At 30.2% G+C, this 25,401-nt stretch overlaps 1 protein-coding gene across 17 annotated transcripts in view; it reads right to left on the reverse strand.

Annotated features, from left to right (window-relative positions):
* LOC106784764 (neurobeachin) overlaps positions 1-25,401 on the reverse strand; it is a 193,670-nt gene that overhangs the window by 84,408 nt on the left and 83,861 nt on the right. For 12 of the 17 annotated variants that reach the window (XM_014744632.1, XM_014744714.1, XM_014744705.1 and 9 more), the window contains exons 3-13: positions 6,095-6,221; positions 5,854-5,954; positions 5,609-5,704; positions 4,325-4,446; positions 3,559-3,685; positions 3,283-3,402; positions 2,777-2,923; positions 2,564-2,671; positions 1,517-1,657; positions 1,291-1,436; positions 985-1,198 (exon numbers count right to left, since the gene is read on the reverse strand). In XM_014744632.1, the coding sequence (XP_014600118.1) occupies positions 985-1,198; positions 1,291-1,436; positions 1,517-1,657; positions 2,564-2,671; positions 2,777-2,923; positions 3,283-3,402; positions 3,559-3,685; positions 4,325-4,446; positions 5,609-5,704; positions 5,854-5,954; positions 6,095-6,221 (1,449 nt within the window). The remainder of the gene's footprint in view (positions 1-984; positions 1,199-1,290; positions 1,437-1,516; positions 1,658-2,563; positions 2,672-2,776; positions 2,924-3,282; positions 3,403-3,558; positions 3,686-4,324; positions 4,447-5,608; positions 5,705-5,853; positions 5,955-6,094; positions 6,222-25,401) is intronic. The other 5 variants (XM_014744695.1, XM_014744686.1, XM_014744666.1 and 2 more) reach the window with 1 other exon arrangement.

Below are 25,401 nucleotides of genomic sequence, written 5' to 3' on the forward strand. Positions count from 1 at the left end.
GAAATTCACGCGAAGTAACATTTTGCGAAGGCGTATTTTGAAAAACGGGAAGCCTTAATAGTCGGTAGATTGCATGCGATCCAAAGTTTCAATGAAAACGCTAAAGTCATATGATTAAGAAAGAGAAAAAGAGAGAGAAAAAGAGGTAAAGAGTGAGACAGTTATAGAAAAAGTGATATGATTCTCATGCTTTTCTGTTGCAAATATAATGGTAACAATCTATACAATTGATATATATATATATATATGTATTCACGAAGGAACAAAATTATAAAAGCTACTGCAACTTAATTAGGAAGTATAATTAATATGAACCAATGCAAAAATACCTAATAAAGCTTTCATACGCTTTTGCATGCTATTGCAGTACTTGTCAGAGCTCAAAACTACGAAAATTTTGATCGGCATAAAACAGTCTAAAGGGCAATAATTAAGCTCATTGCAGCTTTATCATATTAAAATTACCAAACAAATATTATATTCTTAAAAGAACAAAATATTCATTACAGTGTAATTGGTAAGGAAAAATTTATATTCCTATATATGGAAAATAATATGCTTAATTATACAACATATCGAATTCACATTAATAAATTTATATACATATTGCATGGATTATTCGTTTGGGGATTTTCAACTGAAATATAATAATAGGCACGGGATTGGAATATTAAATTTAAATTAATTTCAAGTTACTTTGAGAGACTGTATATACGAAATGTAACACGTCGTATTTATTTACAATAATTTCTACGAAAAAAAGGGGGTCCTACGTATTACTTCTGGAATAATATTCTAACACAATAATACTATTTACGTCTAAACGAATGAAAGTAGGTAAGTTCTAGTTTCTTTAAGATTGCGTTCATTTTGCATGAATAAACGAATGAAAAGTTTCGAATTCGTAGCTTGTTAATTCGAAATTCTAATTTAATTTCAACCTAAACTAACTTTCTAAAAGGGGAACTATGAGTTAATCAATACCTGTTTTAGCAACAGATCGCTGTTCGCACTGAGGCAGGTTACCAGATGTTTTGTTAGTTCTAAAAAGGATGCTAGAACTTCTGTAGTCAGATGATCTCTGCTAGCTCTCTGAAGCATGTAACTAATTACCAAAAATCCACGATTCTGTACCATATGTTGTTGAACCGTTTGAGAGCTCTCCACAAGATCGCATATAAAGCCCAACAATTTCGAACTGAAACGTAAGCAAATTTAATATCAGTTTCGTACATATGTTATTAAAACTTTAAAACATTCATGTATAATAAATAATCAATTTTTTTCTACCATAATGTAGGATCTCGCTTGATGTCATTCGGTGCTATACAATCGTAAGGCATATCTAATTGCGAGAAGAGAGGAAACAGTACTTGAATACCACCGATAGAATTTAACGTACTGTGTATCGAATGCGTAATAACAGCTTTGACGTCCTGCCCGAACAAAAACATATTTATATTTATTCATTAAAATATTCATGCAATCAAAATAAATCAAATGTTAAAATTCGTACCTGAAGCATTAGAGCGTGTGGTGTATGTACAAAGTATGGAACGTTGCCTTTCGGTGCACTTTGCAAACAAAGTTGAGAGTCCGTAGCCACTGGGTTGTACATGAACACAATAGCATTCGACAGTTTTCCGTCGTAAAGTACCTGTGATATCACACATATATATATTTTAATCGTTCATCTATGAATCTTTCTCTTCGAACGCTTTTCATCATGAGTTTGGTAATCACAATAGTAATTATTTATTAAGTTGATTATCAAGGCTATGATAATAAGCGAAAAGCGTAACACGCCCGACGGATTTCAACTCAAAGTCGGAGATAAAATCGAATAATAATGTATACGAAAGTACTTACGTATATACGCGTATATGTATATACCTGTATGTAAATCTCCATAATATTCGTATATTTATCCGTCGAACGATGGCAGAAAATTAAAATCGATTGGAACACGTTCGGACTACGGAACTAGCATGCGCAAGAAATTTCATACTCTACGTGGTAAAAAATAAAAAAGATAAAAAAACGTTGAAGAACCCAACGAAACACTACGTTTAATAATTAATTAAATGAAGTCATAATAATATTACATTTTAAAAAAGGATTAAAATATAATAAATAAAATCTACGGAGTGATACGACGGGGAAAGAAAAGGAAGACTGTAATGTAGAATAACACGTGTACAAAATAATAAAATAAATACAATAAATACAATAATGAATAAGAAATCACTATATCTAAATATAATACGAAGCAAAAAAATAAAAAAAGAGAGAGAGAGAAAGAGAGACAGAGAGAGAGAAAGAGAGAGAGAGAGAGAGAGAGGCATAGAAGTGGAAAGATGATAAATACGAAAGAATATCGAAGAAATATGTATTTCCCACAAAAGCGAACATCGTCGTTTCTATTGAAACGAAAAAAAGATAGATCTTCTTAAATTTCATTTAATTACCTCGGACTCGAGTATGCAGTATATAAATGGAATAAATTGTAAGAGAGTGCAAAATGAAATATAAACGGTGGGCGAAAATAAAACAAAATGCTTACAGTTTGCATACTTTGGTCCACCATGCTCGTGAGCTCCTGCTCATCACTCACCCTTTTGTGATTGTCTGGCAGATTCAGGTAACACTCGTTGTCAAAACGAAATTGACTCTGACGATAGGAATAAAAATAATATAAATAGATAAAAAAAGGAATAATAATTTTATATGAAAAATCAATATACTAATTTGAACTAATAATATCTAACTAACGTACCTTATATCCAGGTCCTAATCTGTGCATAGCGCATATCTGATGAGTCGTAAGAGCCTCACTAAATAGATATATCGCGCTCATTTGACCACAGAATACTCGTTCCTCGTCCAATTCCGGTGTAGCTCCGATATAACACTTGTCGAATGGCTATGAACAAAGTTTTCGAGAGTATGTATATAGTATACACATAGATAATATTATCTTAACCGAATTTTGCCCTTTCTGTTTGATTCAGAACTATATTACACAATAAATCAAAAGGCGATTGTATCGTACAAATTACATGATTTATCCGAGTAATTAATTAACCATGAAAATACATTCATCAAAGTTAGAACGAGTAAATTTCATTTAACATAATACAATATATCTGCAATATACAATATATTTGATCTTTAAATAAAAAAGAAAAAGGTAGACTATCCAATGTAGATTTTTTAAACTATAATTCTGTCATAAATAAATTTAAATTATATATAAAAAGTAATTAATTAAAGATTACTTACGTCGTTCGTCGACACGAACCATGCCATTTCGGTACTCGAAGCCAATTGACCGTTGACTAAACACTTAATTTCGCTTTTGGTCCATCTATTATATATGTACACTACGGCGATCATATACCACTGCAAAAATATTTAATGATAAATATTACCATCATATATTTGTTATTTTATTTTTATTTTAAGAATTGAATTTATTACGTTTCGTAAATTATGTGGATTTAAAAAAGGGAAAAATGAGAGGACTTTGTAAGATAGACAAATATGTATTACATATACCTTTCGTGGTTGAAATTCATATTTGACACAGTGCTGGAAGCCCTTGCCCTTCACTTTCATAGACGTGAGGACTAAGCAATTGCCTACGAAATGCGCTGAGTATCCTACTCCCTTACTAGTCTTGAAACTGTAATGAAAAAATAGAAAAATAATAGTTGAAATTATAAAAGAGTCGCCGTAAAAAAACGCGCACACACATACAGAAACATTAACTCATACAAGAATCGTTATTAATCGAAGAAACGTTATTAAGCGTCGATTATAAAAATCAATTTCAATCGAACATTTTATTTGTTTTCACCGTCAACCTTTTGTTTCCAAACTCATGCCGGTTTTTCTACCATTTCCATGATTTTTATACGCGTTTCGACGTCATCGCAAAACTCAATTAACAAAACGTGAAAAAGTATCTAGCATATCGAACGAGTAGGTAAAACAACATGTCACTGTTCCCTCGAGGCGAAGGAGTTCGATTAACAAAATTGTTTCGCAATCACGAAAACTTCTTTTTTTCTTCATGGTTATTGAATGCGAAACAAAAACAGCGATTTAATGAAATTCGCAATCAAGCCGTGGCATATAAAAGTTGTGCTTTATAAAAATAACAAATCTACCGGGTTATTTATATTAAACTTTTTACTTTTATTTTTAATTTTTTATTTTAAAAAGGGCGTATTAAGGGCATGAATTTGGTTTCCGTAAGGCAGCAGGTTGCTTCAACTCAAGAGAGTGTTCTCGTAAAAGTACTTGATGGAAGAGCACTTGCCAGTAGAGATACGGCTTTTCTCGTTCGATATTAACCGAGTTGATGGGGTCCAGACGAAACCACGTGGTGAATGTGAACCCGTTCTCGTGCGGCCACCTTGCTAGTGGAGGTAATACTATTGCCTGTAGACAAAAAGAGAAAGAATATGTTGTGTTTATAGCTGCTATTATTTCTTTTTACAGACTCGATGATACCACCAGTTCTCTCATACGCGAGATTGCAAAAGTTTTATAAAATCTTTTTTCGAGATACTTATATTATTAATATCATTTGTTATTAAATACAATCCTATAATAATAACACGATTAAGATGTTTGATATAAATTTTATTAATGCATGTTATATAAAAATAATTGAAATCAATCACATTAATCGTAGAGATTTTATTATATATCGGAATAATTATCGAAGTAAAATTGAATATTGATATAGAAATGGATAAACGTTGTAATTGTTACTAATTGTCAAGCACCATTTGAATGGTGGTCCACTATGAGGCAAACACATCCCACTTACTCCCGCGAACGGTTAATCCGTTACAGCTACGGGGCATCGTCAAACATTGTTATCAGGCTCTAATTGACAAGCCGTGTTTCACAACTTCGCTAACTTCCACATCAAGTTTGTTATTGTATTAGATAACGAAGGATACTTCCACGTTCGAATCTTCGAACACTTTGTTTTTCTGGACGATAATAAAAATATTTCAATACATTGATTTATACATTTTTCTAATATACATATAGATATTATCAATTATATTTTATTTTATAAATATTAAAATGTTCTTTTGTAAAATGCAATCGTATTAAAGTAATTACTTATATTGTAGATGAAAATAATTAAAGTTTTTTTCATCTTCTTTGCTATAATGGCAGAGTAATTAATGTAATTAAATGGACACGTTGCATAATCGTAACTACATGAATAGATTTCTGAATGTAAGGTAATCGATAATGCCTTGTTATACCTATACGGTTTAATCTTGATTCTCAGGATTCTCGAGAGTTTCAATACAAGGCTTCGTCTTTAAGGTCTCGCGTTGTGGTTAAAAGGGATCGATACTTTGTCGAATTTAAACGATGTTAGTTGAAACGGGAGTTTCATGAAACAACGTGAATTCTCTTATCCGAAGTTTGATAGAGTTTAGAATCGAATAACATCTTCGATGAAGTTGTAAGGTAAAAAGGAACTGTTGTGCCATAGAAACACTGTTATCTGTGTGCGTTAGTTTTCTTATGTATTACACGTGTGAAACGAAAGAAGAAAGCAAAATTCACTTACCGAACCTTTCCTACCAGGAAAACTGAAAAATACGTCGGGTCCATTTCGTTGCGGCATTTGACGAAGTACATTCAAAAGTTTCGCCGAATGTCGCGGCTGTAAAACAAAACAACAATTCTTATTATAAGAGATACTACCAGATATATTTAAAGAAATATTTAGATTACATTAAAACACTTTCAATAAATTTAATTTTCTCATCTTTTTATCATATAACGTCGATTTAAAATATTTTAATAATTTACCCATTTTCCTTTAACCGCTTTCATGGCGCCGAAGAGAAGTTTCAGCTCTTTTACGGTAATACTGTAGCTCGCTAATACTCCGAGCATATCGATCAATAAATCTGTGTGAAAGTAAATTAAAAAATTATAATTTTTATTCACGAATATGCATTACATTCCAGACTCGTGAATAAAATCTTCTGCATTAAAACATGAAGTCTAAAAATAATACTTTGAAATGAAGAGAAATAATTTAATTTACCTGCAACAACAGTCTCCGCTTGCGATAATCGATGCAGCACGTGTTCTATAAGACTTACATCTGTACATGCCTGTAAATTCCGAACGCTTTTTCTTAAAATTGCAATAAATACGCTCCATATTTCGGCCTGAAACATAAAATACGAAAAATATTTGTAATTTTATAGATGTATGAATTACACGCACAAAAATTAAAACAATTAATATGTGTATATAATTTTTCTGTTCCATATAGATAAAATATTTTTAAAGTAATTATCGCCAACCTAACACTCCCCTTTCACTTTGGTGGTTTGTATTCTCAATTAAATTTGATTTATTCTTTATGAAAATAACGCTATGATTATCCAATGCCGTCGAGAATTCCCAATGCAATTTGCGCGATCCCAATTCGAATAGCGTATTTTTTTCCTTGCAAACATACAATTCGGGCCTATCGACAGTTCGTAGGGAAAAAGGAAACAATCCAAATAGAATTGGAAGGAATACATTGTAACGATTAAAATGGGAAAGACCGTTGTATAATTATCTTCGAAATTACCGAACTACTAAAATATTTCACTGCAGCGAAGCTAATCCAACGAATTTGCATACAGCGAAGCCAATCTCAATCGATATTCGATACAAACATTGCCCCTGAATATTATTTTGAAGTATGCTTTTAACGATATTGCTGTATTGCAATTTTTACAACACCTGTGCAATTTTCGTCTATTAATAAAAATATTCTTCTTTGCAAATTCACATTTTTATCAATAATTATTAATAATTTACCAATTGTATCTTTTTAATATTGGTGATAGAAAATATTCTACGACAAGGTAGATTTATATAACTAGTTCTTTACAGGATCAGTGCCAAATGAATTCATACGGAAGATTCTAATGACCAGAGCTCTTTACGATGGGGCGTGCTCAATTAACGTGTAAATGGTTTCCAGTATTAATGAAATCTCGAAGGATTAGTAAACATACGCGACCCTTCTCGTAGATTCAATATTAGTATTTGCGAGTATACACGGTCTCTTTACACATGGAAACCTGGACGTAGCCAATAGTTTCAGTTTGGACTACCACAAAAACAATAGTAATTAGGTGTGTTTTTTATAATCCTATTTTAATTTTGTATTCGTAATTTTTTGTTACTTCTTTGATTACTTTTCGTATTTTTTATAAGAAATTAATAGCGCTGTTCTCTCACTTCTATCAGATAACCAAAAAATGAGAATTGGTTTTAATAAGGGAGAAATAAATAAATAACGTGTTTTAACCACAAAAAAGAATATTTATATATGATAATTTGAATGGTTTAATATACTGGCCATAATTCTCTTGCGGTAATATCTCTCTTTCAGTGGGATCTATCTACAGAGTATATTTATTTTTTAAAGAATAAATCAGAAGCGATTTGTGGTTTTCCCATGAGCTCGTTTCATTTTCATCCTTCTCCCTCCTCCACCTCTCGCTGTATCTATTCTCACTCATATAAAGATTCACGAGATCGGACTGGTGGTAAGTACATATCAGTCTAATCCTTTATAATACTGCGTATTATGTCCTACCTGAGCTCTTTAAAACTCCAACAGACAGCTTAACTACTGTGTTATTTCCGTCAAGTGAAATCCTTCCATTGATAGTTTATTGTTTTAACATTTTAGTCACATTTCAAATACTACGATATGATATAGCTAATTTAAAAAAAAATATCTATTATTTGGACCACATTATTTCTATAGTTATTTTTTCTAATATTCTATCATGATAATTAGTAAATTTAACTGCGGTAAATTAAACGAGTCATTGTTATTAAAGTGTTATATATCGATTATAGATAATCATATTTATATAATATTTAGATTTAAATAATTTCGAATGCACATCTTCGAATATTTGTCATTTCTCAAATCGTTCAATGTTTCTTTTTCTCTTTCTTTCTTTCTTTCTTTCTTTATTTTAGCCTCTTTTCTTCGGTTAGTCAACTCACAACCATCCATTTCGCATCGTGCATTAAAACGCACTTTTGAAGGTGGCTCTCGTTCAACGGGTATCCACTTTTCAACGAGCGTATCACGCTAAAAGCCGTAGTAACGGCTACGGCAATGCCATACGGCTTTTAAAAGCCTGATTGCGACATTGAAGAGGGCCATTCTTCAAACTTCCCTCAACGTTACTTCTATTGCCGTTGTAGTTGTTGTTGAAGGTATCACCCGCTTTTCGATAGCTCATCACAAATGTGACTTCTTCTTCCTATAAATCCTATACGCTGTACAGTGAAACGTTTTCATCCTTAAATTAATTGTAATCAGCTTTTCTTCTCGAAATGTTTCAACCCAACAAAAAAAAAAAAAAATGAACATATTTCTTTTACTTTAATTCACAAAATATGTGCACAATGTGCGTACAAATGTGTAAATATTTTATGTAATATAATATTACATGGAAGTAATAATTCTCCACAAGGAATGCTAGAATTTCACGTGCCAACAACAGAGAACCTAGTTCTTTCATAATAAATCCACTCACTACTGTCATCTAAGCGCATTGTTGAAACATACAATGAACCGAGCACCAACATTGCTTCCTATGCATATTTCTTATGCATAAGTGCATAATTATTGATATAATTTGTTAAACAACTAATTTCCTTTTTTGCGATAGAAAATACAAGTGTAATGAAAAGTTTTTTATCGCGTAATTCGAATGAGTCTTCCAAAATCAATGACAAGATAGTTGAGAAAAGGAAAGATCTGTATATTAGTTCATAAATTTATTTTGAATGACTGTTTTTACTTGGAAACTTTCTACATTACAAATTTCGTTGCTAAGATACTAATTGAGATATTGAAATATCCTTTAGGATCGTATATACTCCCCCATTTGTCAGATAAATCAAAGGTTTTTGACGAACTTGGGGAAATAAAACGAATTCCTCTGGAATATGTCCACTGGCGTGTGAAAGCGCGAGCGTTGATTAAATTTCAAGTAATTTCCGCTGGAAAAAGTCGTTCGCGTTGGATCTTCACTTAATTGCTAATTACAAAAGCGATTAGTTATACGGTGCATATTTAATTAGCACGAGTTTCATTGGTACACCATTCCCTCTCTCTCTTTCTCTCTTTCTCTACACTCACGTCACTCCGAAAGATTTAAATCGAATTTAAAATTTGTTAAAAATTTTCTCTATGACGTCATTTCAAAAGTACAAATTTCTGTACTATAAAAATTACACAAACGAAATTATTTTAATAATAAATTTCAGTACAAAATTCGAATAAGTAATAAATTCTATCATAATTAATTCTACAAATTGTATAAAAATATATAAATAAAATTCGAAAAAAATTAATGTTTAAAATAATATATAATCGAGACAAATAAAACCAATAATATATTTTTAACGAAAGTTGCACAAAATTTCATACCTGTTTAAATAAACATTGTTGTAATATTATATTTTTGTTAAAAGATAAAGAATAAAGGATAAAAGGAAAAGAAGAGGAAAGAAAGTAAACGAGGTTAAACAACGGACCAGATAGAATCTAGTTACTAAGTTGGTATTAATTAATCCCTTATAAAATTAAAGTGGCTCTTCGCGCGTTCGAAGACGATGACGACGACGACAACACAACGAAGACGACTATGACTACGATAATGTCTAGAACAACGACAACGACAACTACAACGAAGAAGATTGTGCTCTGGTTTCGTATCTGATATCGTTCCAAGATCTCCAATTCGATCTCGATCCGCAATTCTCGCTAGTTTCATCAGATTCGTATTCCGTGCACGATCACTATCGACGATGCCTCTTTTCGAATTAAATTACTGATTACGTAATAACACAAAGGGAATTGTATCTTTAAATATTCTCGAATATTCAAGCTTGCATATCTTGTCGATACTTAGCTGTTAACTCGAACAGGCCACCAAGTCTGAATAATCGATGATTTTCTTCATAGAGCAATCTCCATTACATGGATTTTTGTCATTGAATGATCGATATAGATTTCCAATATCACTAACTGCAAATAATAATTATTCTATCGGTAGATATACAAATACATTTATAATATCTTCTATTCAATGATATATATAATACTAACCTAAACATTAAATCATAATGTAACAAAAATTGAAACTACTAATTAATGTTCGAAAATATGATTTTCGATGAATTTAAATCTCAGTAAATATTATCCTTCTTCTATTTACTTTTAAATATGTATATCTTTCTTCACGCTGTCATATTATCGTATCTGTATATTACGAACACATATTAAACTATAAAACTTTGCAACAATAAATAACGAAGAGCGATCGGTCCTTTAAATCATGACGCATTTTCTTAAATTAATAATAAAATTAAAAAATAAAGTAGAATCTCGAGACGTACTATATAATTAGCCCTACGAATTATAATTATTTTAACTGAAACATTTGAATTCGAAATAGTTCAATTGCATTAAGCTTACGTAGCAATGAATCACTTCTCAAACGCGTAACGATGAAAGCTGCTTATGAGCCACGCCACCATAGGTTAAAAGCTTTAATTTGATCGGATAGATCATTATTAAATATTCCTTTTGCTTGATTCCATTTCAAAGGCTTACTTCATTCTAAGAAAGTAGATGCTATACACGTATTTGTTCAAAATAGTATTAATTTGCAGTTAGAACAAGATATTGGAATATATCGGGAAGAAAAAATGTTCCCATTAATTTGAAATCAAACGAAAGCTTTGCTTTACTTTTACGTCACGATTTAGTGTAGCATCCGATTATATTTCCAAGACTTACAAGCGACCTATATTTCATATACTGCCTTCGTCTACTACAAGATTAAATGGTCTTAAAGGCGTACTACGTGCGACGATATTACGTACCCACCGTTGCTACTACATGAAACAAGTATTACATACGTAAGACGCTTGCCGTTAGCAGATTGCACACCAAGAAAATATACGTGTTTAGGATGAAAAGACAGAGAGAGATAGAGAGAGAGAGAGAGACTCAAAACTCATTTTATAAGAAGCAATGAATAAGCAGAAGGTTATGTAAAGGGTCATCATTTGATAGAAATAATCAAGATTTGAATGTTCATAAGTAGAAATGAAAGGGAAAATAAAAAAGCATCAAAAGAAAAAGATTCGAGTATGCTACTTTGCAGTATACTTTTGCAAAGAAAAAAGAAATACGGACAAAGAGTAAAAAAGAGAAAACTTAGAAGAGAATTAAAGAGGAACTAATTTTCAGAAAAAAGAGAACAATCTTATTTTCATTTTAAATTTCAATTATAGCAATCAGCATTTCCAAGCTTTCCTTTTAATTAATTTTTTTTATTGTAAAATTGACTTTATTTGAGTCTACGTTTGCCATGAATTAGTTGTATGCTTTGAGCGAATTGAAAAAGGAAAAATTGAATTTTCATTTATGGTTTCCGCTGATAATTCGATCAAAAGTAGTATTATTTCTTTTTTTGTTTTCTTCAAATGAGATGAATCATTTATTAATTTTCATTGAAAATAAACTATAGTTAGTTCATTCTTTGTTATATTTTCTTTGTATAATATTTAATTACTTATTCTACCTACCATAAAAAAGTATACGCGAGTACTCTACTTAAAATTTTCGCATCAACGGTCATTACTTATTAAGTGCAGTCACTTCCATGTATCTTTATTAACTCTAATGCATTATATATCTAAAATAGAAGTTTCGAATTTGACGACGAAACAGTTTTCAACTAGGATAATCGTAAGTAAATACGCTAGCCAACGATAACTACAACCAATATATCCCTAGAAGGCTCAAAAGAATCCACATAGAAGACCTAGTAAAAAATTGGCTATCTTTTTTTACTTATATAACAATTTACCAAATGTCTACGTACAAATTGTAAAAAAGTATGAAGTTAATAAAAAAGAAAAACAAAAAACTAGGATAATAAGAGAGTTGTTTTTTTATTTTTTATTATTTTATTAAACATTTAAAACACACAGTGATACCTTGAAATAACTATTACGTGATCTTTTTTGAGTTTCGCTTTAATGCTAATTAATTTGAAAAGTTCTTATCCTTTTGACTTTTTCTTTGTATTCTCTTATACCCTTTTTTCTTCTTCCACTTTATGCAGCGGATATTTGTGCACGATATACGAATACCCAAGAAATAGAGAGATTTTGTTCTTAATGCCTTTCTATTTTCTCTTGTATGGCTCTTGTTCACTCGCTCGGTTACCTGTGCCTCCCTGACAGAAAAATTCGAGTATTTGCATTTTTTTTTCTTTCCATTTTTCTTCATCCACAAATAAAGTCGTCTCGTAGTCAACCTCCCACCCAGTCTTTTATAATAGAAAATTCATTTAATGACGCTACTTAGCATTGTGCGGAAGAATGGCTCTTTTCTTTATACCATTTTTTGTCTATTTTTCTTTTTTCCTTCTTTACTCGTTTCCTTCTCTCTCTCTTTGCCTGTCTGTCTGTCCATATCTTTTACCTGTTCTTTTTTTCCCTTACATTGTTAAAAATAATTCCTGAATGTCTTGCGAAACGTAAAATCATTCTTTTAAACAAATAAGTTATTACAGTTCTCAAATTTTATTATTTTTACCAATAGAATAAAAATTTCGTTGAAAAGAATAAGAGAAATAACGGTTGTAAATATAAATGAATTTTATAAAACGTAGTATGGATTAAAAAGGAATAGGTTTTTTTTTTTTTGAAAGCTAGTAGATGCATACGCAGAGAAAAAGAGAGAAAGAGAATTATTACGCATTGATTGAATTTACTACGAAACGTTCGTGGACGTTTTAAATTTAACAGAAAATAATTATTTTTGTAGATTCGTTGTGTACGATGAGAGAATGAAAAACAATATATTTTAAAGTAAAATACGAGTATGTTTTTTCAATAATTATCACATTGTATATATATCCTTTTTTTCCTGTTTATTTTATTAGTTGTTATTCTTTATCTCTCTTCTCCTTTAATACATTTCCTGATACAATGCAATTATCTATTGGATTGAATTGTTCAACGGTGTGTCATTAGCAAAATCAACATTAATAAATATTCCCGTTGCTTTCCCATAAGTGAAAATGAATTTTTTTTGGGGAAATAATAAATGCATATAAAAAAGAAAAACATATGTGGTTTGTATTTAAGAAAAAGAAAAAGATTTAACTTGATGACATTGCTCGTATACTACCTGAAAAAGTAATAAGCGATAAGGTAAAACAATATTTTTAAGTTGACAAAGATTGAAGTTACGCTTATGTGAGTCGTTTAGAAGAAAAATATGAGTCGGAACAGTAGGACCTCTAAATTGCAACTAATATCCTGATGAAACAGGACGGAAAAATATATATGAACGTCCTTCCTGTGTTTCGTGAAAAGTATCGTTAGGATTAATATGTTGTTTCAACCCCGTCACTTTTTCTCGTGCTTGTTCACGAAAGATCTATGTATGAAAGTTGGCTACGTGTAACAAACTTTTTACATTTTTTTTTGCACATTTCCTACATCGATAAAATTATAATTAATTATCGTCGTTTATAAAAATAAATATGAAAAATTTGTATTAATGAAGAATATGAATATATGTAATATTTTTGTATTAGATACAAATAAAATCCGAAATATTACTGCTATTGCATTTTCCACAATAACATTTTAGCAACGAAATTTGATGAAACATTTGCTCTTACAAATTGATTCCTAGAATGTTGGTCTCTTGGTAGTGCTTCAGTAAAAAGTAAAAGAAAACAACACGAGGTCACTTCAACTGCTTTTCTCAACTGTTTATCTTCCACGAATATTTAATCTTCAAAATATAAATCAACATTTACAAAGTAAATGAAAACGTTTCACAACTACGGTTTTCGTCAATTTACCTTTTCCTCACTTTCTTATAATTTTTTATCTTAAATTGATTCGAAACTCAAAGGATTATAACTGATTAATAAAGATAAAATATTCTAAAAGAGGTGAACAAACAGATAGAAAGATCATTTTTCATTAAATGTAATTAACTTTAAATCGTATGAATTTCAATCATTCAATTACTTCCAAGAAGACATATTTAACTTTATTTAACTTTTTTTTTATTTATATACTTGTGATTAAATTAAATAATAAACATTTTATACGTTTGTAATTTACTCTGTTTTCATTTAGTAGATAAACATATACATGTATATAAAATATTTCCTCTCTCTTTTTCTATCCATTCGTTTATTCATTCGTCCATCCATCTGCATCCTTCTCGCAGATTGCATTCTCTCAGCTTTTCTCCGTAATTCTCTTCACGGATAACAATACCTCGTCACTCTTCGATTTGTCTACACACTGAACACCCTATACACGTCTTCTACACGTTTATACGAACGTATACAAACGTATGTGGTATTATCGACGTATTCAATGACGCCGCGCGCTGTTGATTCCATCGTATATAGGTGACTCGATGCCTGTGATTGTTGAATCCTAATCACTATGTTTACATAATCATGTACATTGGTTGACCGGCAAAGCATGAAATTTCCTAGATATATCTAGTAAAAAGGATTTAACTGTTATAATATGTCAAAGTATTTTATTTCTTTTGTTGTCCAATTTATCAGTCATTTCTACAAAAATTCGATTAGAGATAATTTTTCAAATAAATTTGTTTTAGATTAGCGAAGTTAAATGTTAAAGTTGATAAAAAAAAAACGATGAGTAGATTAAAATAATTAAAATTAATTACGGATGATGTTTTTTTTTTTTGACAATTACGTACATTTAGAAGAAATGAAACTATTGGATTTATATCGTTTACTTGAAATTGAAAGAAAAAGAGAAAGAAAAAAGATCAATAAAAAGAAGAGAAAAGGTTGCTTTGAAAGTTCATCGGATAATAGTACCACGGAATCTTCAAAAGTTCGAAAAGTTAATTTCGTAATGCGATTCCGCACGATACTCTGCACTTTCTCTAATAAATTTGGAATAAATTAGAAATCTCGTTTTATAAAGACGCTTGCTTCCCTTGTCAACAAGAAGAGACCGTGGTTGCACGCTCTTCCTTTTTGACTGAGGAGTTTGAAATTACGTGTCGTCAAGATTCAAAGGTGATTTTCTCTTGTAAATTTTCCCTAAGTAATCTCGAAATGTTACGCATGCGATTCACTCGAGAGATCGAAGATGACTTTTCTTTCGTGGAAATTTTTTCAAAGTACATACAACAGAGATCGGTTGAAGTTTACAAATCATTTTTCTTATTTTCATCTTTATATATTGGAATAAAACGAACGATCGATTTTTATCGAATTGAAAAATTCCTTTAAAGATAAAAGAAATGTTTACAAGAAAATATGAAGAAAATATATAAAATATGTACGATTACATTGACATTTCTTGAAACAAGCAAAAATATCTTTTTTCCAATGAAAAGGTCAAACCCGTGTTATATATAAATCGCAAAATTGAAATTCGTCAAATTCTCTTCCTAATAAAATATCGAAAGATTACTATCAAAGAATCTTCGACTACAAATTCGATGCTTCGCGAAAATTCTACGAGCGACGTTATTATTATTGTTATATAAAATTCATGAATCCTTATTTTCTCTCCGACATATACATTTTCTCATGTAATGTAATAACTCTAACAGAAGAAATTGTAATACTTTATTTTTATAGTATGATATTTTGCTCCTACTGAATTTTTTTTGTTAAATTTTAGTAGACTTCTAAGTTCCCCAGAATGCATGAGTTTCTATTAAACTTGATACAAGAATATTAAAGAACATGAAGATTCATGAAAATACGAAGAAACTCTCTAGAAAGACGGATATTTCTAGTTTTATTATGATAACGCTGCTGTATATATATATATATATATATATATATATACTTGTTATATATATATATATACCAAGTTCTTAACGATCACAGAAAGTTCTTGTCTTTTTTTCCCACTCTATCTCTCTTGTCCCTACGCTTGTCATGCACAATTTTAACAATCGTGAAATTTAAATGAACTTGTAACGAGTGTAGTAAAATATAAGATTTAATGAGGTGATAAAGTACGTATTAAATAATTACTTTTATAGAAACACTAACCGACTGTGTTCTGTTATTTATATATTAAACAATTATAATGATAATAATCATTTATTTTAAATATAAAGTAATCAAATAAAATTTTTTCTGTACAATTACAAAACATTTGATCGTCACTCATCAAACACGACGTCTTTTTATTATTCTCTGTAGTTTGATTCTCCCTTTCTCAAATAGTCTCAAATCTCATTAACGAGTTCGCCAAAATCACGCGTCGTCGACTCATCGATTCATTTCCAACTAAAGAACACTCCTCGGTAGTTTCATATTTGCCAATTTGCAGCGTAGAGAACAATGGAACTACGCTTGCTATGTCGCCCGTTAAGGTACCACAATTATCTTTCACGAATAGGATTCTTCGATGGTGTGGTATCAAATGGTGTTTCTAAATCAGTGGCTTTTAATCTTCCTCGAAGCGCTACTATCTATTGTGGAACTAATTTCCTCAATACTATTAGATTTTTATCCAATTAACACTAATTATCATTATACCTAAATACGATTGAAATCAAAATAAAATAGTTATAATTGTATGTTCTTTGATATTACTAACGTTGAGAGAGAGGAAGAGAGAGAATCAAATTAAAGATAATAAGATTAATTATTTAAATTTGGTCTTACCATATTAACTCTGCAAAGACTTAAGTGCAACTGATTCATTTAAATAATGACAGAAATAAAATATAAAATAAACGAAAACATAACATTCATCTCGTAATATCTAAATATTTTTCAATATATTTATATTTGATCTTATATTTCAAATCGGCTTTTATTACCATTTAACAATACACACACAAGACATAATTACAAAATATTCGTTGAAATTTGCAATGAATTTAAATTGATGTTTATAAATGTGCACGAATTTAATAAATTTGATATATTTAAACAAAAATATACACAATGATTATTTCATTTATCAGCTTACGAAAATCGATTAAATTTTATTCTAATTACATTTAACGGCTTTCAAAAGTAGATTGAAAATATAAATTTCTGTACGTTGAAGAGAAGTGGAAAAAAAACTACTAATTTAAACCAACATGTGTAATATTATGACCAGTTGTAAATTGAAGTTAAATCTATAATTCATCAAAGAAAACAATTAGGATGTTTTCTTTCTCCCCCCCCCCCCAAAAAAAAATTCGATTTAATTATTTATTTTTTATTGTTAGCTCATTGTCCTTTCATCGTTTTATATTGTACATTGTGATTGTTATATGACATACGTATTAATATGCAATTTAAATCCTATTTAAAGGCATACTGACGCCGTTTAAATCTTCCAATTTCGCTAAATTGAAATTCACTAACAAGCTTATCTATGAAACCGCTGAATCTGCGATGAAACCACGACAAAATTTTCAAATTCGATGTCTTATCATATCATTATAGTTTATTCTTTTTTAAATACGAAGAAGCATCGTTATTTGAAAGCTTCTAATGAATGAGAATGAAAACATAAATACAGAAATAAATATAGTATGTATGTAAACGTTATATAAAATCTTTTCGTAATTAAATTCATTACTGTTTAAATCGATGAGTAACACATCAAAAAAAATATATATTTCGAATATGTGAAATAAGAACAGCGAATAATTTTAACATGTTGGTTCTAAATAAAAAAAAAGAATAAATAAAAGATCACCTCAAAGCTTTGATCAAATATTCTATAATAAGAACCTGCTTGTATGAACGTTGTACGTTGCTTGAAAGTCACACGAAGACTAACTGAGAACTGAAAGATTTTACGCAAAAGAACTTTAACCGATGGACAAATTCCTGTTTACAAGAAGAAGGTCATGTTGTCGAGTCTGTTTTGTGTATATTAGCGAGTTTTCGAGTAATTATATATATGTATATGAATAAACAAAACATACAATTGCTTGAGCTCATTGATATGCTCTACGAAATAATTTTAATTTCGTCCAACTATTTATCCTTGGTGTGCATTGCAGATATGTGAATGTGCATAGTAAACATATGTGTTGCATTATATTACGAGTACATGAACACAGACATATACTTTAAAATTCTCTACAAAGAGAACTCATTCGCTTTATTGTCGACAATATCCTTTGTTAAATAATCAAATACTTATGTTACATTTTATCTCATTTTATTTGTAATCTATTTTTTTTTTTCCTACCAAGCCCGTAAATGCATATTATACATTCGTATAAATTATCAAACATCTAAAACTGAAATTCAGAATTTCCAAGTGAATAAATTTACATTGAACCACAAAGCTTTAGGGGTTGTATAACATTGTAAAAAAAAACCCCGTTGAAAATGGAATAGATTTTATTTTAATGGACGAATGCAATATAACATTCGAAGGTATGTACGTGCGTTATATTTGCGAACAAAGATAACACGCTTACGTAATATAAAAGCGAATTATATCGACCATTTTTGATCTAATGAGAACGTATATAACTGTGTAATATATTATTTGAAATATCCACGTGCATATGTATATTACATATATATATATATATAAATAGTATAATGTAATATGTAAATTATATATGATAAAGCTTACATACAAAATTATTTAATGGAAATGTGAAAAAATTCGAAAAAAGAAAATTCATTTGATTTATATCTATGAATAAGACAAATTTGGTAATAATAGTTACTAGTATAGATAAGTAAGATTACTCGAAAAAAAATATAAAAGCTTGCTGTCTACCGTAATCACGTAATATATAGGTTTGACGAAAAGAAACAGACAGAAAAGAGGATAACGTAAGAAATGAAGAAGAAACGAAAAAGGTACGCGTGACTTAATTTAATGGAGCCACTCAGACTAGACGATTCGAATCTGTTCGTCACGAAAGTCTTAGATTCAAACTCGAGAATCTTATAACAATTTTTTTTTTTTAACTTTTCCATATTTCACGATATTGAAAAGACAAAAAAAGAAAACTTTCTTTCCGTTCGGTTTTGAATCTCGCTTTTGATCGTAGAACTCGTCAATGTTGAAATAAAAATTCGATTGTCACCGTCATGATTCCTTTCCTTTTCTTCGATCTCCACTCATACTCGTTTTATATAATACTTATGTTATTCTTTTCTATATGACGTCAATTTATCTATCTTCTCCTTTATATCATACTCCTATCCCGGTGATTTTCTTTTTTTTCTCCGCACGATGGAGTCCGCGGCTTTTTCTTACGCGGAAAGCATAGAAAATGGATGCGGGCAATTCTCGTTTCACACTCTTGAAAGAGAGTAAGAGAGAAAAGAAAGACAAATCTTTTTTATTCTTGACGAGTGCGTGCTGTCATGAAGAACGTATATCCGAGCGTAGATTTTACCAAGGATACTTTTACTGGGATTTTGAGAAAGATCGAACGATTCTATAAATAGTTTCTTTCTCGTCTATGATCTTTCACCGGGAAAACGAGCTGAAACTTGAAAATGTATTTATTTTTCAAGATCTACAATATTTTATTTTTCTTTTTATTTTATTTATTTTTTTTTTCTTAATAAAACCGAAAGACAAACCAATTAGAAGAAATCATGTTCTTTCTTTTCAAAAGAGAATCTGGACAAATAATTTAATAAGTAATTAAGTATAACATTTTTATTCCAATTAAAATAATATACCTAAGTATTTATACGTAATCGTATATGTGTTTTACGATTTAAATTTCAATCGAGTAATTTTTAAACATTATTATTTTATTTTTTAATGTTAAAATAATTCATTATAAAAAGAAAATGATTTTTCAAATTGAGAAATCCGGATCTTGACAATTCTTTTATTCTTTTTTTCTTTTTACCTTCTCTTTCTCTCTCTCTCTTTTGTTCTCCTTTGCTCTTTCACCGAAATTATTATTTTTTTCCAAAATTTCTTCCATACACTTATTTGTTTGGTTTTCGAAGCTTTCTATCATTCTCGCTTTACATGCTTGTGCTAATAAATAAAAAATACTTTCACAATTTATTACTTGGATCTTCAAGGAATTTCAATGAGTTGAAATCACTGCCTTTGTTGAAAAATAAATCCTTTTAATTTGTTTACTTTTTCGAATAAATGATTAATATGAAAAATATTTATGAAATATCTCATAGAACACATAGGTTACACGATATACATTTGAAGTATTACTGCAACTATTTTTTATATTAGTTTTATATACGTATCCGGTATTCACTAGACATATTCGCAACAAAATATATTTAATCGTCAAAGGTAACGAGTTAAAAGTCCGATCGTAAATGATGATAAAAAACTTGAACGAATAGTTTGCTGTATATAAAATTTACCGGATGTACCCATTGCATGCAGAAATATCGATACGATATTTCATTGTAGAAGTAAACAATTTGTATCCATTGATGTGTGTTGGTAATATTTAGATAGAACGTGCCTTTGCATCATCGTTATTACGAAACAAGACTAAAATTGAGGCAATCATTCAAATAAACGTGTTTTTCTTTTTCAGATGTATTAAAAGTATTTTATTGGATCGTCCAGTATATAATATCAGAAATTTCAGTATTGCATATTGATCCGCAAAAAGCACGTAAACAATACGAATATTCCTTACTCAAATTTATCGATCAGACCAACAATAGAGTACGAAGATTGATTGAAAAGTTTGAAGACTATGTCGAAAAATAAAAATGACGAATTTGAAAAAAAAAAATGAAATAAAAGATTATGGAAGAAAAATAAATGGTAGGGTTGCTATCTTTAACTTAATGTGACATAAGTTTACGAGGAAAAAATAAAAACGTAGACGAGAGGAAGATATTATAAATGATCATTCGAGTTTATTCAAAATAACGTGAATCTGGAGATGGAATGATAAACGATGAAAATAACGAAAGTTTTTCTTTTCTTTTCTTTTTTTTTTTCTTTTTCCCAATTCAAAACGATTTGCATTCTAAGACTTTAATGACATAATCTTATACTTTTATCTATCTTCTAGCAAGGAGAATAATCGACGTACAAGTTATTATCAGACTGATGTAGCATTTAAAATGAAGGGATTGCTTCGCTCATTAGCGTAACACGCGTAAAAAACCATATTCTAAGAGAAACCCTCTCGGTCCAGTACGCGCAAGCATGTTCTCATAACGGAACATTGTTCTTCCGACGACAATAACGTTTTGTTTTTCAGCTGGTCTTTCTCGTTAACGAGAACAAAATGAGTACGGGAAAACATAGAAAAAGTAAAAAAAGCGGAGCGAGGGTTACGACTTCCGAACGGATTCTTTCATCCCGAAAATCTACGAAAGACCTTCGGGAGATTTATGGGAAGAAAAGGAAAGAAATGAAAGAGACAGAGACTGAGAAAAAGAGAGGAGGGGAAGAACGAAACTAAAAATAAGAATAAGATGAATTTTCGACGATTGCGCGCAATAAAAAAAAAAAAAAAAATGCTTGCTCTCGTCCAAAGATTTATAAATTGTTCGCGTAAAAAATGATTTATATATAAAAGACGACAATATAATTTCATATAAAAATGTTTCAACCATTTATATACGTAATACTTAAACGATTTACACGCATACGAGTGTATAAGTATATATATATATATATATATATATATATATAATACGCACGTAAAAAAAAAAAGAAGAAATAAAAAACGTAAGAAAAGTTTGGCACAGAAAGAAAATTCTCGTTGGCTTCGTAAGCACTTTCTTCTAACTTAGATTTTAAAAAGTATTAAACTTTGTTCTTCACTTTTTTCCCCCGCAAGTCAATTCTTTCCCTTTTCACCACTTTCTTTTAAAACGGTTCGTTCTTTAACCACGCGTTAACCTTACGATCGGAAGCTTTCAAATCTCACTTTTCATCAATTCCGATCTAACATTTTCTTCATTTTTTTTTTTTTTCCTTTCTTAACAACGATCACGAAGTTTGTTTAACTTTGAATCCACGTTTAATTGGATGCAGATTACATTAGTATTATGTAACGTTGTCAAACGAGAGAAACTACTCGAATCGTATGTTGATCATATAATAATCTCGGAATATATAGGATATTTGTATATTCACTTGTTTATCCTATCTGTGACATGTTGTTACTAACCTATGCCATATCCCATTTCCTGTTATTAATGGTGCGAGTTGAATATATATATATACGTATTTACAATATATTACGAAGAGCTAATTTATTTAGATCCCTGTTTTACTTTTTATAGATGATCCTCTTTTTAGTCAACGAATTTAACATGAAAGTTAATAAAAAGGTTATATAAAAAATATATTGGATAGAACAAATTATAAAACTAAAAATTTGGTTTAATTAATATTAAATATTCTGATTAATGGTTTTATACACACACAGATTCGAAAACGTTACGCGGATTGATTTAATACAAAATCACAAAGAGTAATATATTTTAGTAAACTTTTGTATGTAATATAAATTCACTGTTTGACATTAATTTCTAAGCTAATTTCTATGAATGAAAATTTTCTCTGACGACAAATAAAAGATCTTATTAGAATAGACTTTTAATAATCCCTTCGCCACAAATTATACTAATAGATTTGCTTGTAAAAGGAGAAAGAAAGTAAGACGAACAAAATGAGAAAAGCTTGATTTGCATCAAAGACTATCTTGCGTTTACTTTGTCGGTCGGAATTGATACCTTACGTTAATAGCACAAAGAAGGCATGATAAAGCATTGCAGGCAATAGAAATGAAAGTATAAAATGAAAGTCTTAATTATCTACTTTATAGTTATAGTTATTTCTTAGAGGAATATTAGTTTTATGCAAGATTTTTTTTTTATATTATTTTAAAATAATTCACATAAAATATATTTTACCATTTCCGACTATCAATCGTATATTATATTATATAAAATGAAATGTATGTGTGAAATTATTTATCGAATTGTAAACTGCGACGATCGTTGAAATCAAAACATATTTTTCAACATTATAAAACGAGTGGAACAAACTGTTGTGTATTCGTGAACGCGCTAGTGATAACTCAGAATTCGCTTTAATGCAGGAGAAAACAATTTCAAGTCCTATTTTTATTTATTCTCACGCGAGTGTCGATAGAAAATGGTGTTCGAAAATCGATGACCTATATGGCAAAAGCAAGTCTTATTCAGAACGTTTACCGCGAAGTTGTTCCATTTCCATTCATGATACGCATGCTTTGTGTGTCCAGCATTCGCATTTCTAAATGTCGGATGTTGTTTCAAGATATATAGAAAATTCTTAAAGGAAATATTATAATAAATAACAAAAGGATCTTTGTCAAGGATCTTCCTACAATTTAGATGAGCTTAACAAAGTTCTTTTGAGATTCAAAAATATATCATTTGATTTAATACTTAAAATATTAAAAGAATAAAGACGAAGAAAACAATTCCGAAGATAGAATTAAGTATTTCTTTTCTCTTATTCTCTAACGTTGGAAATATTCGAGAGCATCTGACCTACGACTACGAATCTTACTTCTTTAATAATAAATGCATCTCGGTAGAAGACTTACTTCGCATACCAAAATCCTGTGAATATTTTAAGTTAACGTTGCACGCGAGCGAGTGTGCGAAGAAGACGCAGAAACGTGCCATGAAAGATGCATAAACGCACGTTCGATTTTCCGTAAGATGCTGTGTCTTATGCTTATACTACGTGTACGTTAAATGGATGTACGATTTTTTTTAAAAGTAATCCACATGTAGGAGCATCTATCCCTTTATCTATATCTATATACGTACGTCGATATGAAAATTCGCAAAAAAAAAGATGAAAAACAAAAAAAAAAAAAAAAAACAAAACAAGAAAAGAAGATAATAAAAAATAAAAATAAAATGATATAAAAGTAGAAAAGATTTCGTGTCACGAACGTCAATGGAGGACACGGGGCTGTGTTCGACGAAAGCTCTTTAATAACTTTCCACGAAATGCCGAGCATACTTTTGATGGAATTACTTCGAAACTCGCGACGAAAGAGTGGAATTTTAAATAAATAAGTTTCCGAGCGAATCTGGACCAGAAGGGATGCTGAGCCGGTGGTGCGCCTTTGTCATAGATTCCTCGAAAGGTATTCCTTCTACTGCAGGGATTTTTATTTCCCTGATTTACAGCTTTTCACTCGGAATAGACGAAGACGGAAAATATGGCTGTATGACGATTCTCATTTCGCGAAATGAGATTAAATTTATTTATCTCTGAAATATCTGAAAAGAAATATAAAAGAAAAGTAATAATAATAATAATAATAATAATAATGATAATAGCAAAAAGGAAACTATTTCTTGAAATTTTATTTGTGCACGATCCTTGGCCTTTATAATCTCAACAAAATATTTCTCATATTATTTCATATCTTTAATACTTTAATATAAAACATTCTTTTCTATTGGAAGAAAATAACACTATGAACGAATATCGATAAATCCTTTCGTTAGAATTATCTAAAGTGTGACGAAATGCTCAAAGGATAAACTTTATTTACGACGAAGTACGTAGATGGATACGATAGCAGGCCACACCGTAAGCTGTTATATCTCTCAAATTGCCTGTTGGTTATCCACCACCTCTTTTTTGGACTTTTAAAAAGAGAGAATATATATATATATATATTCTATGCACATACATATATCCTTTTCCCTATACTTCTTTATATTATATATATATATTTATTTACACATATATCGGTCGTCAATCTTTTTCTTCTTTTTACTCTCTCTTCCTCCTTGTATTTCCATCCCTCTCAGGCCTCCCAAATCGAAGCTTTAAAAATTTCTAAGGAAAACCCATCTTCGCAAGCAGAAAGAGAGAGAGACAGAGAGAGAGAGAGAGAGAGAGATAGAGAGAAAGTGAGAGAAAGTGAGAGAGAGAAAAAAAAGAGACAGAAATCTTTCGTTCAAGCGCGTTCAAATTTAGCGGGGATTTATGGAGATGAAGCCAAATAAGATTGAGCTCGATTCGAAGCACGTTGACGGATATTTGGTATTTTCGCGAAGCTCCAAGTTTCTCTCCGTTCTTATCTCTCTTCTTTATTTTTTTCTTTTTTTCTTACTTTCCCCCATCCCTTCCTATCGATCCATTTGTCTTTATCTTCTTTTTATTGAAGGGTGGTTTCAAGGACGAGGGTTGACAAAACGACTTTAGAACAGTTCGTATCTCAATTATATTAACATAATTGTTGTTTTAAATACTTATCAAATTAAATTCTTCGTAGAGATATTTTTACAAGTTATCGAC

Source organism: Polistes canadensis, unplaced genomic scaffold (genome assembly GCF_001313835.1).
Source record: "Polistes canadensis isolate GaletaPanama2010 unplaced genomic scaffold, ASM131383v1 scaffold_2, whole genome shotgun sequence".
Taxonomy (NCBI): domain Eukaryota; kingdom Metazoa; phylum Arthropoda; class Insecta; order Hymenoptera; family Vespidae; genus Polistes; species Polistes canadensis.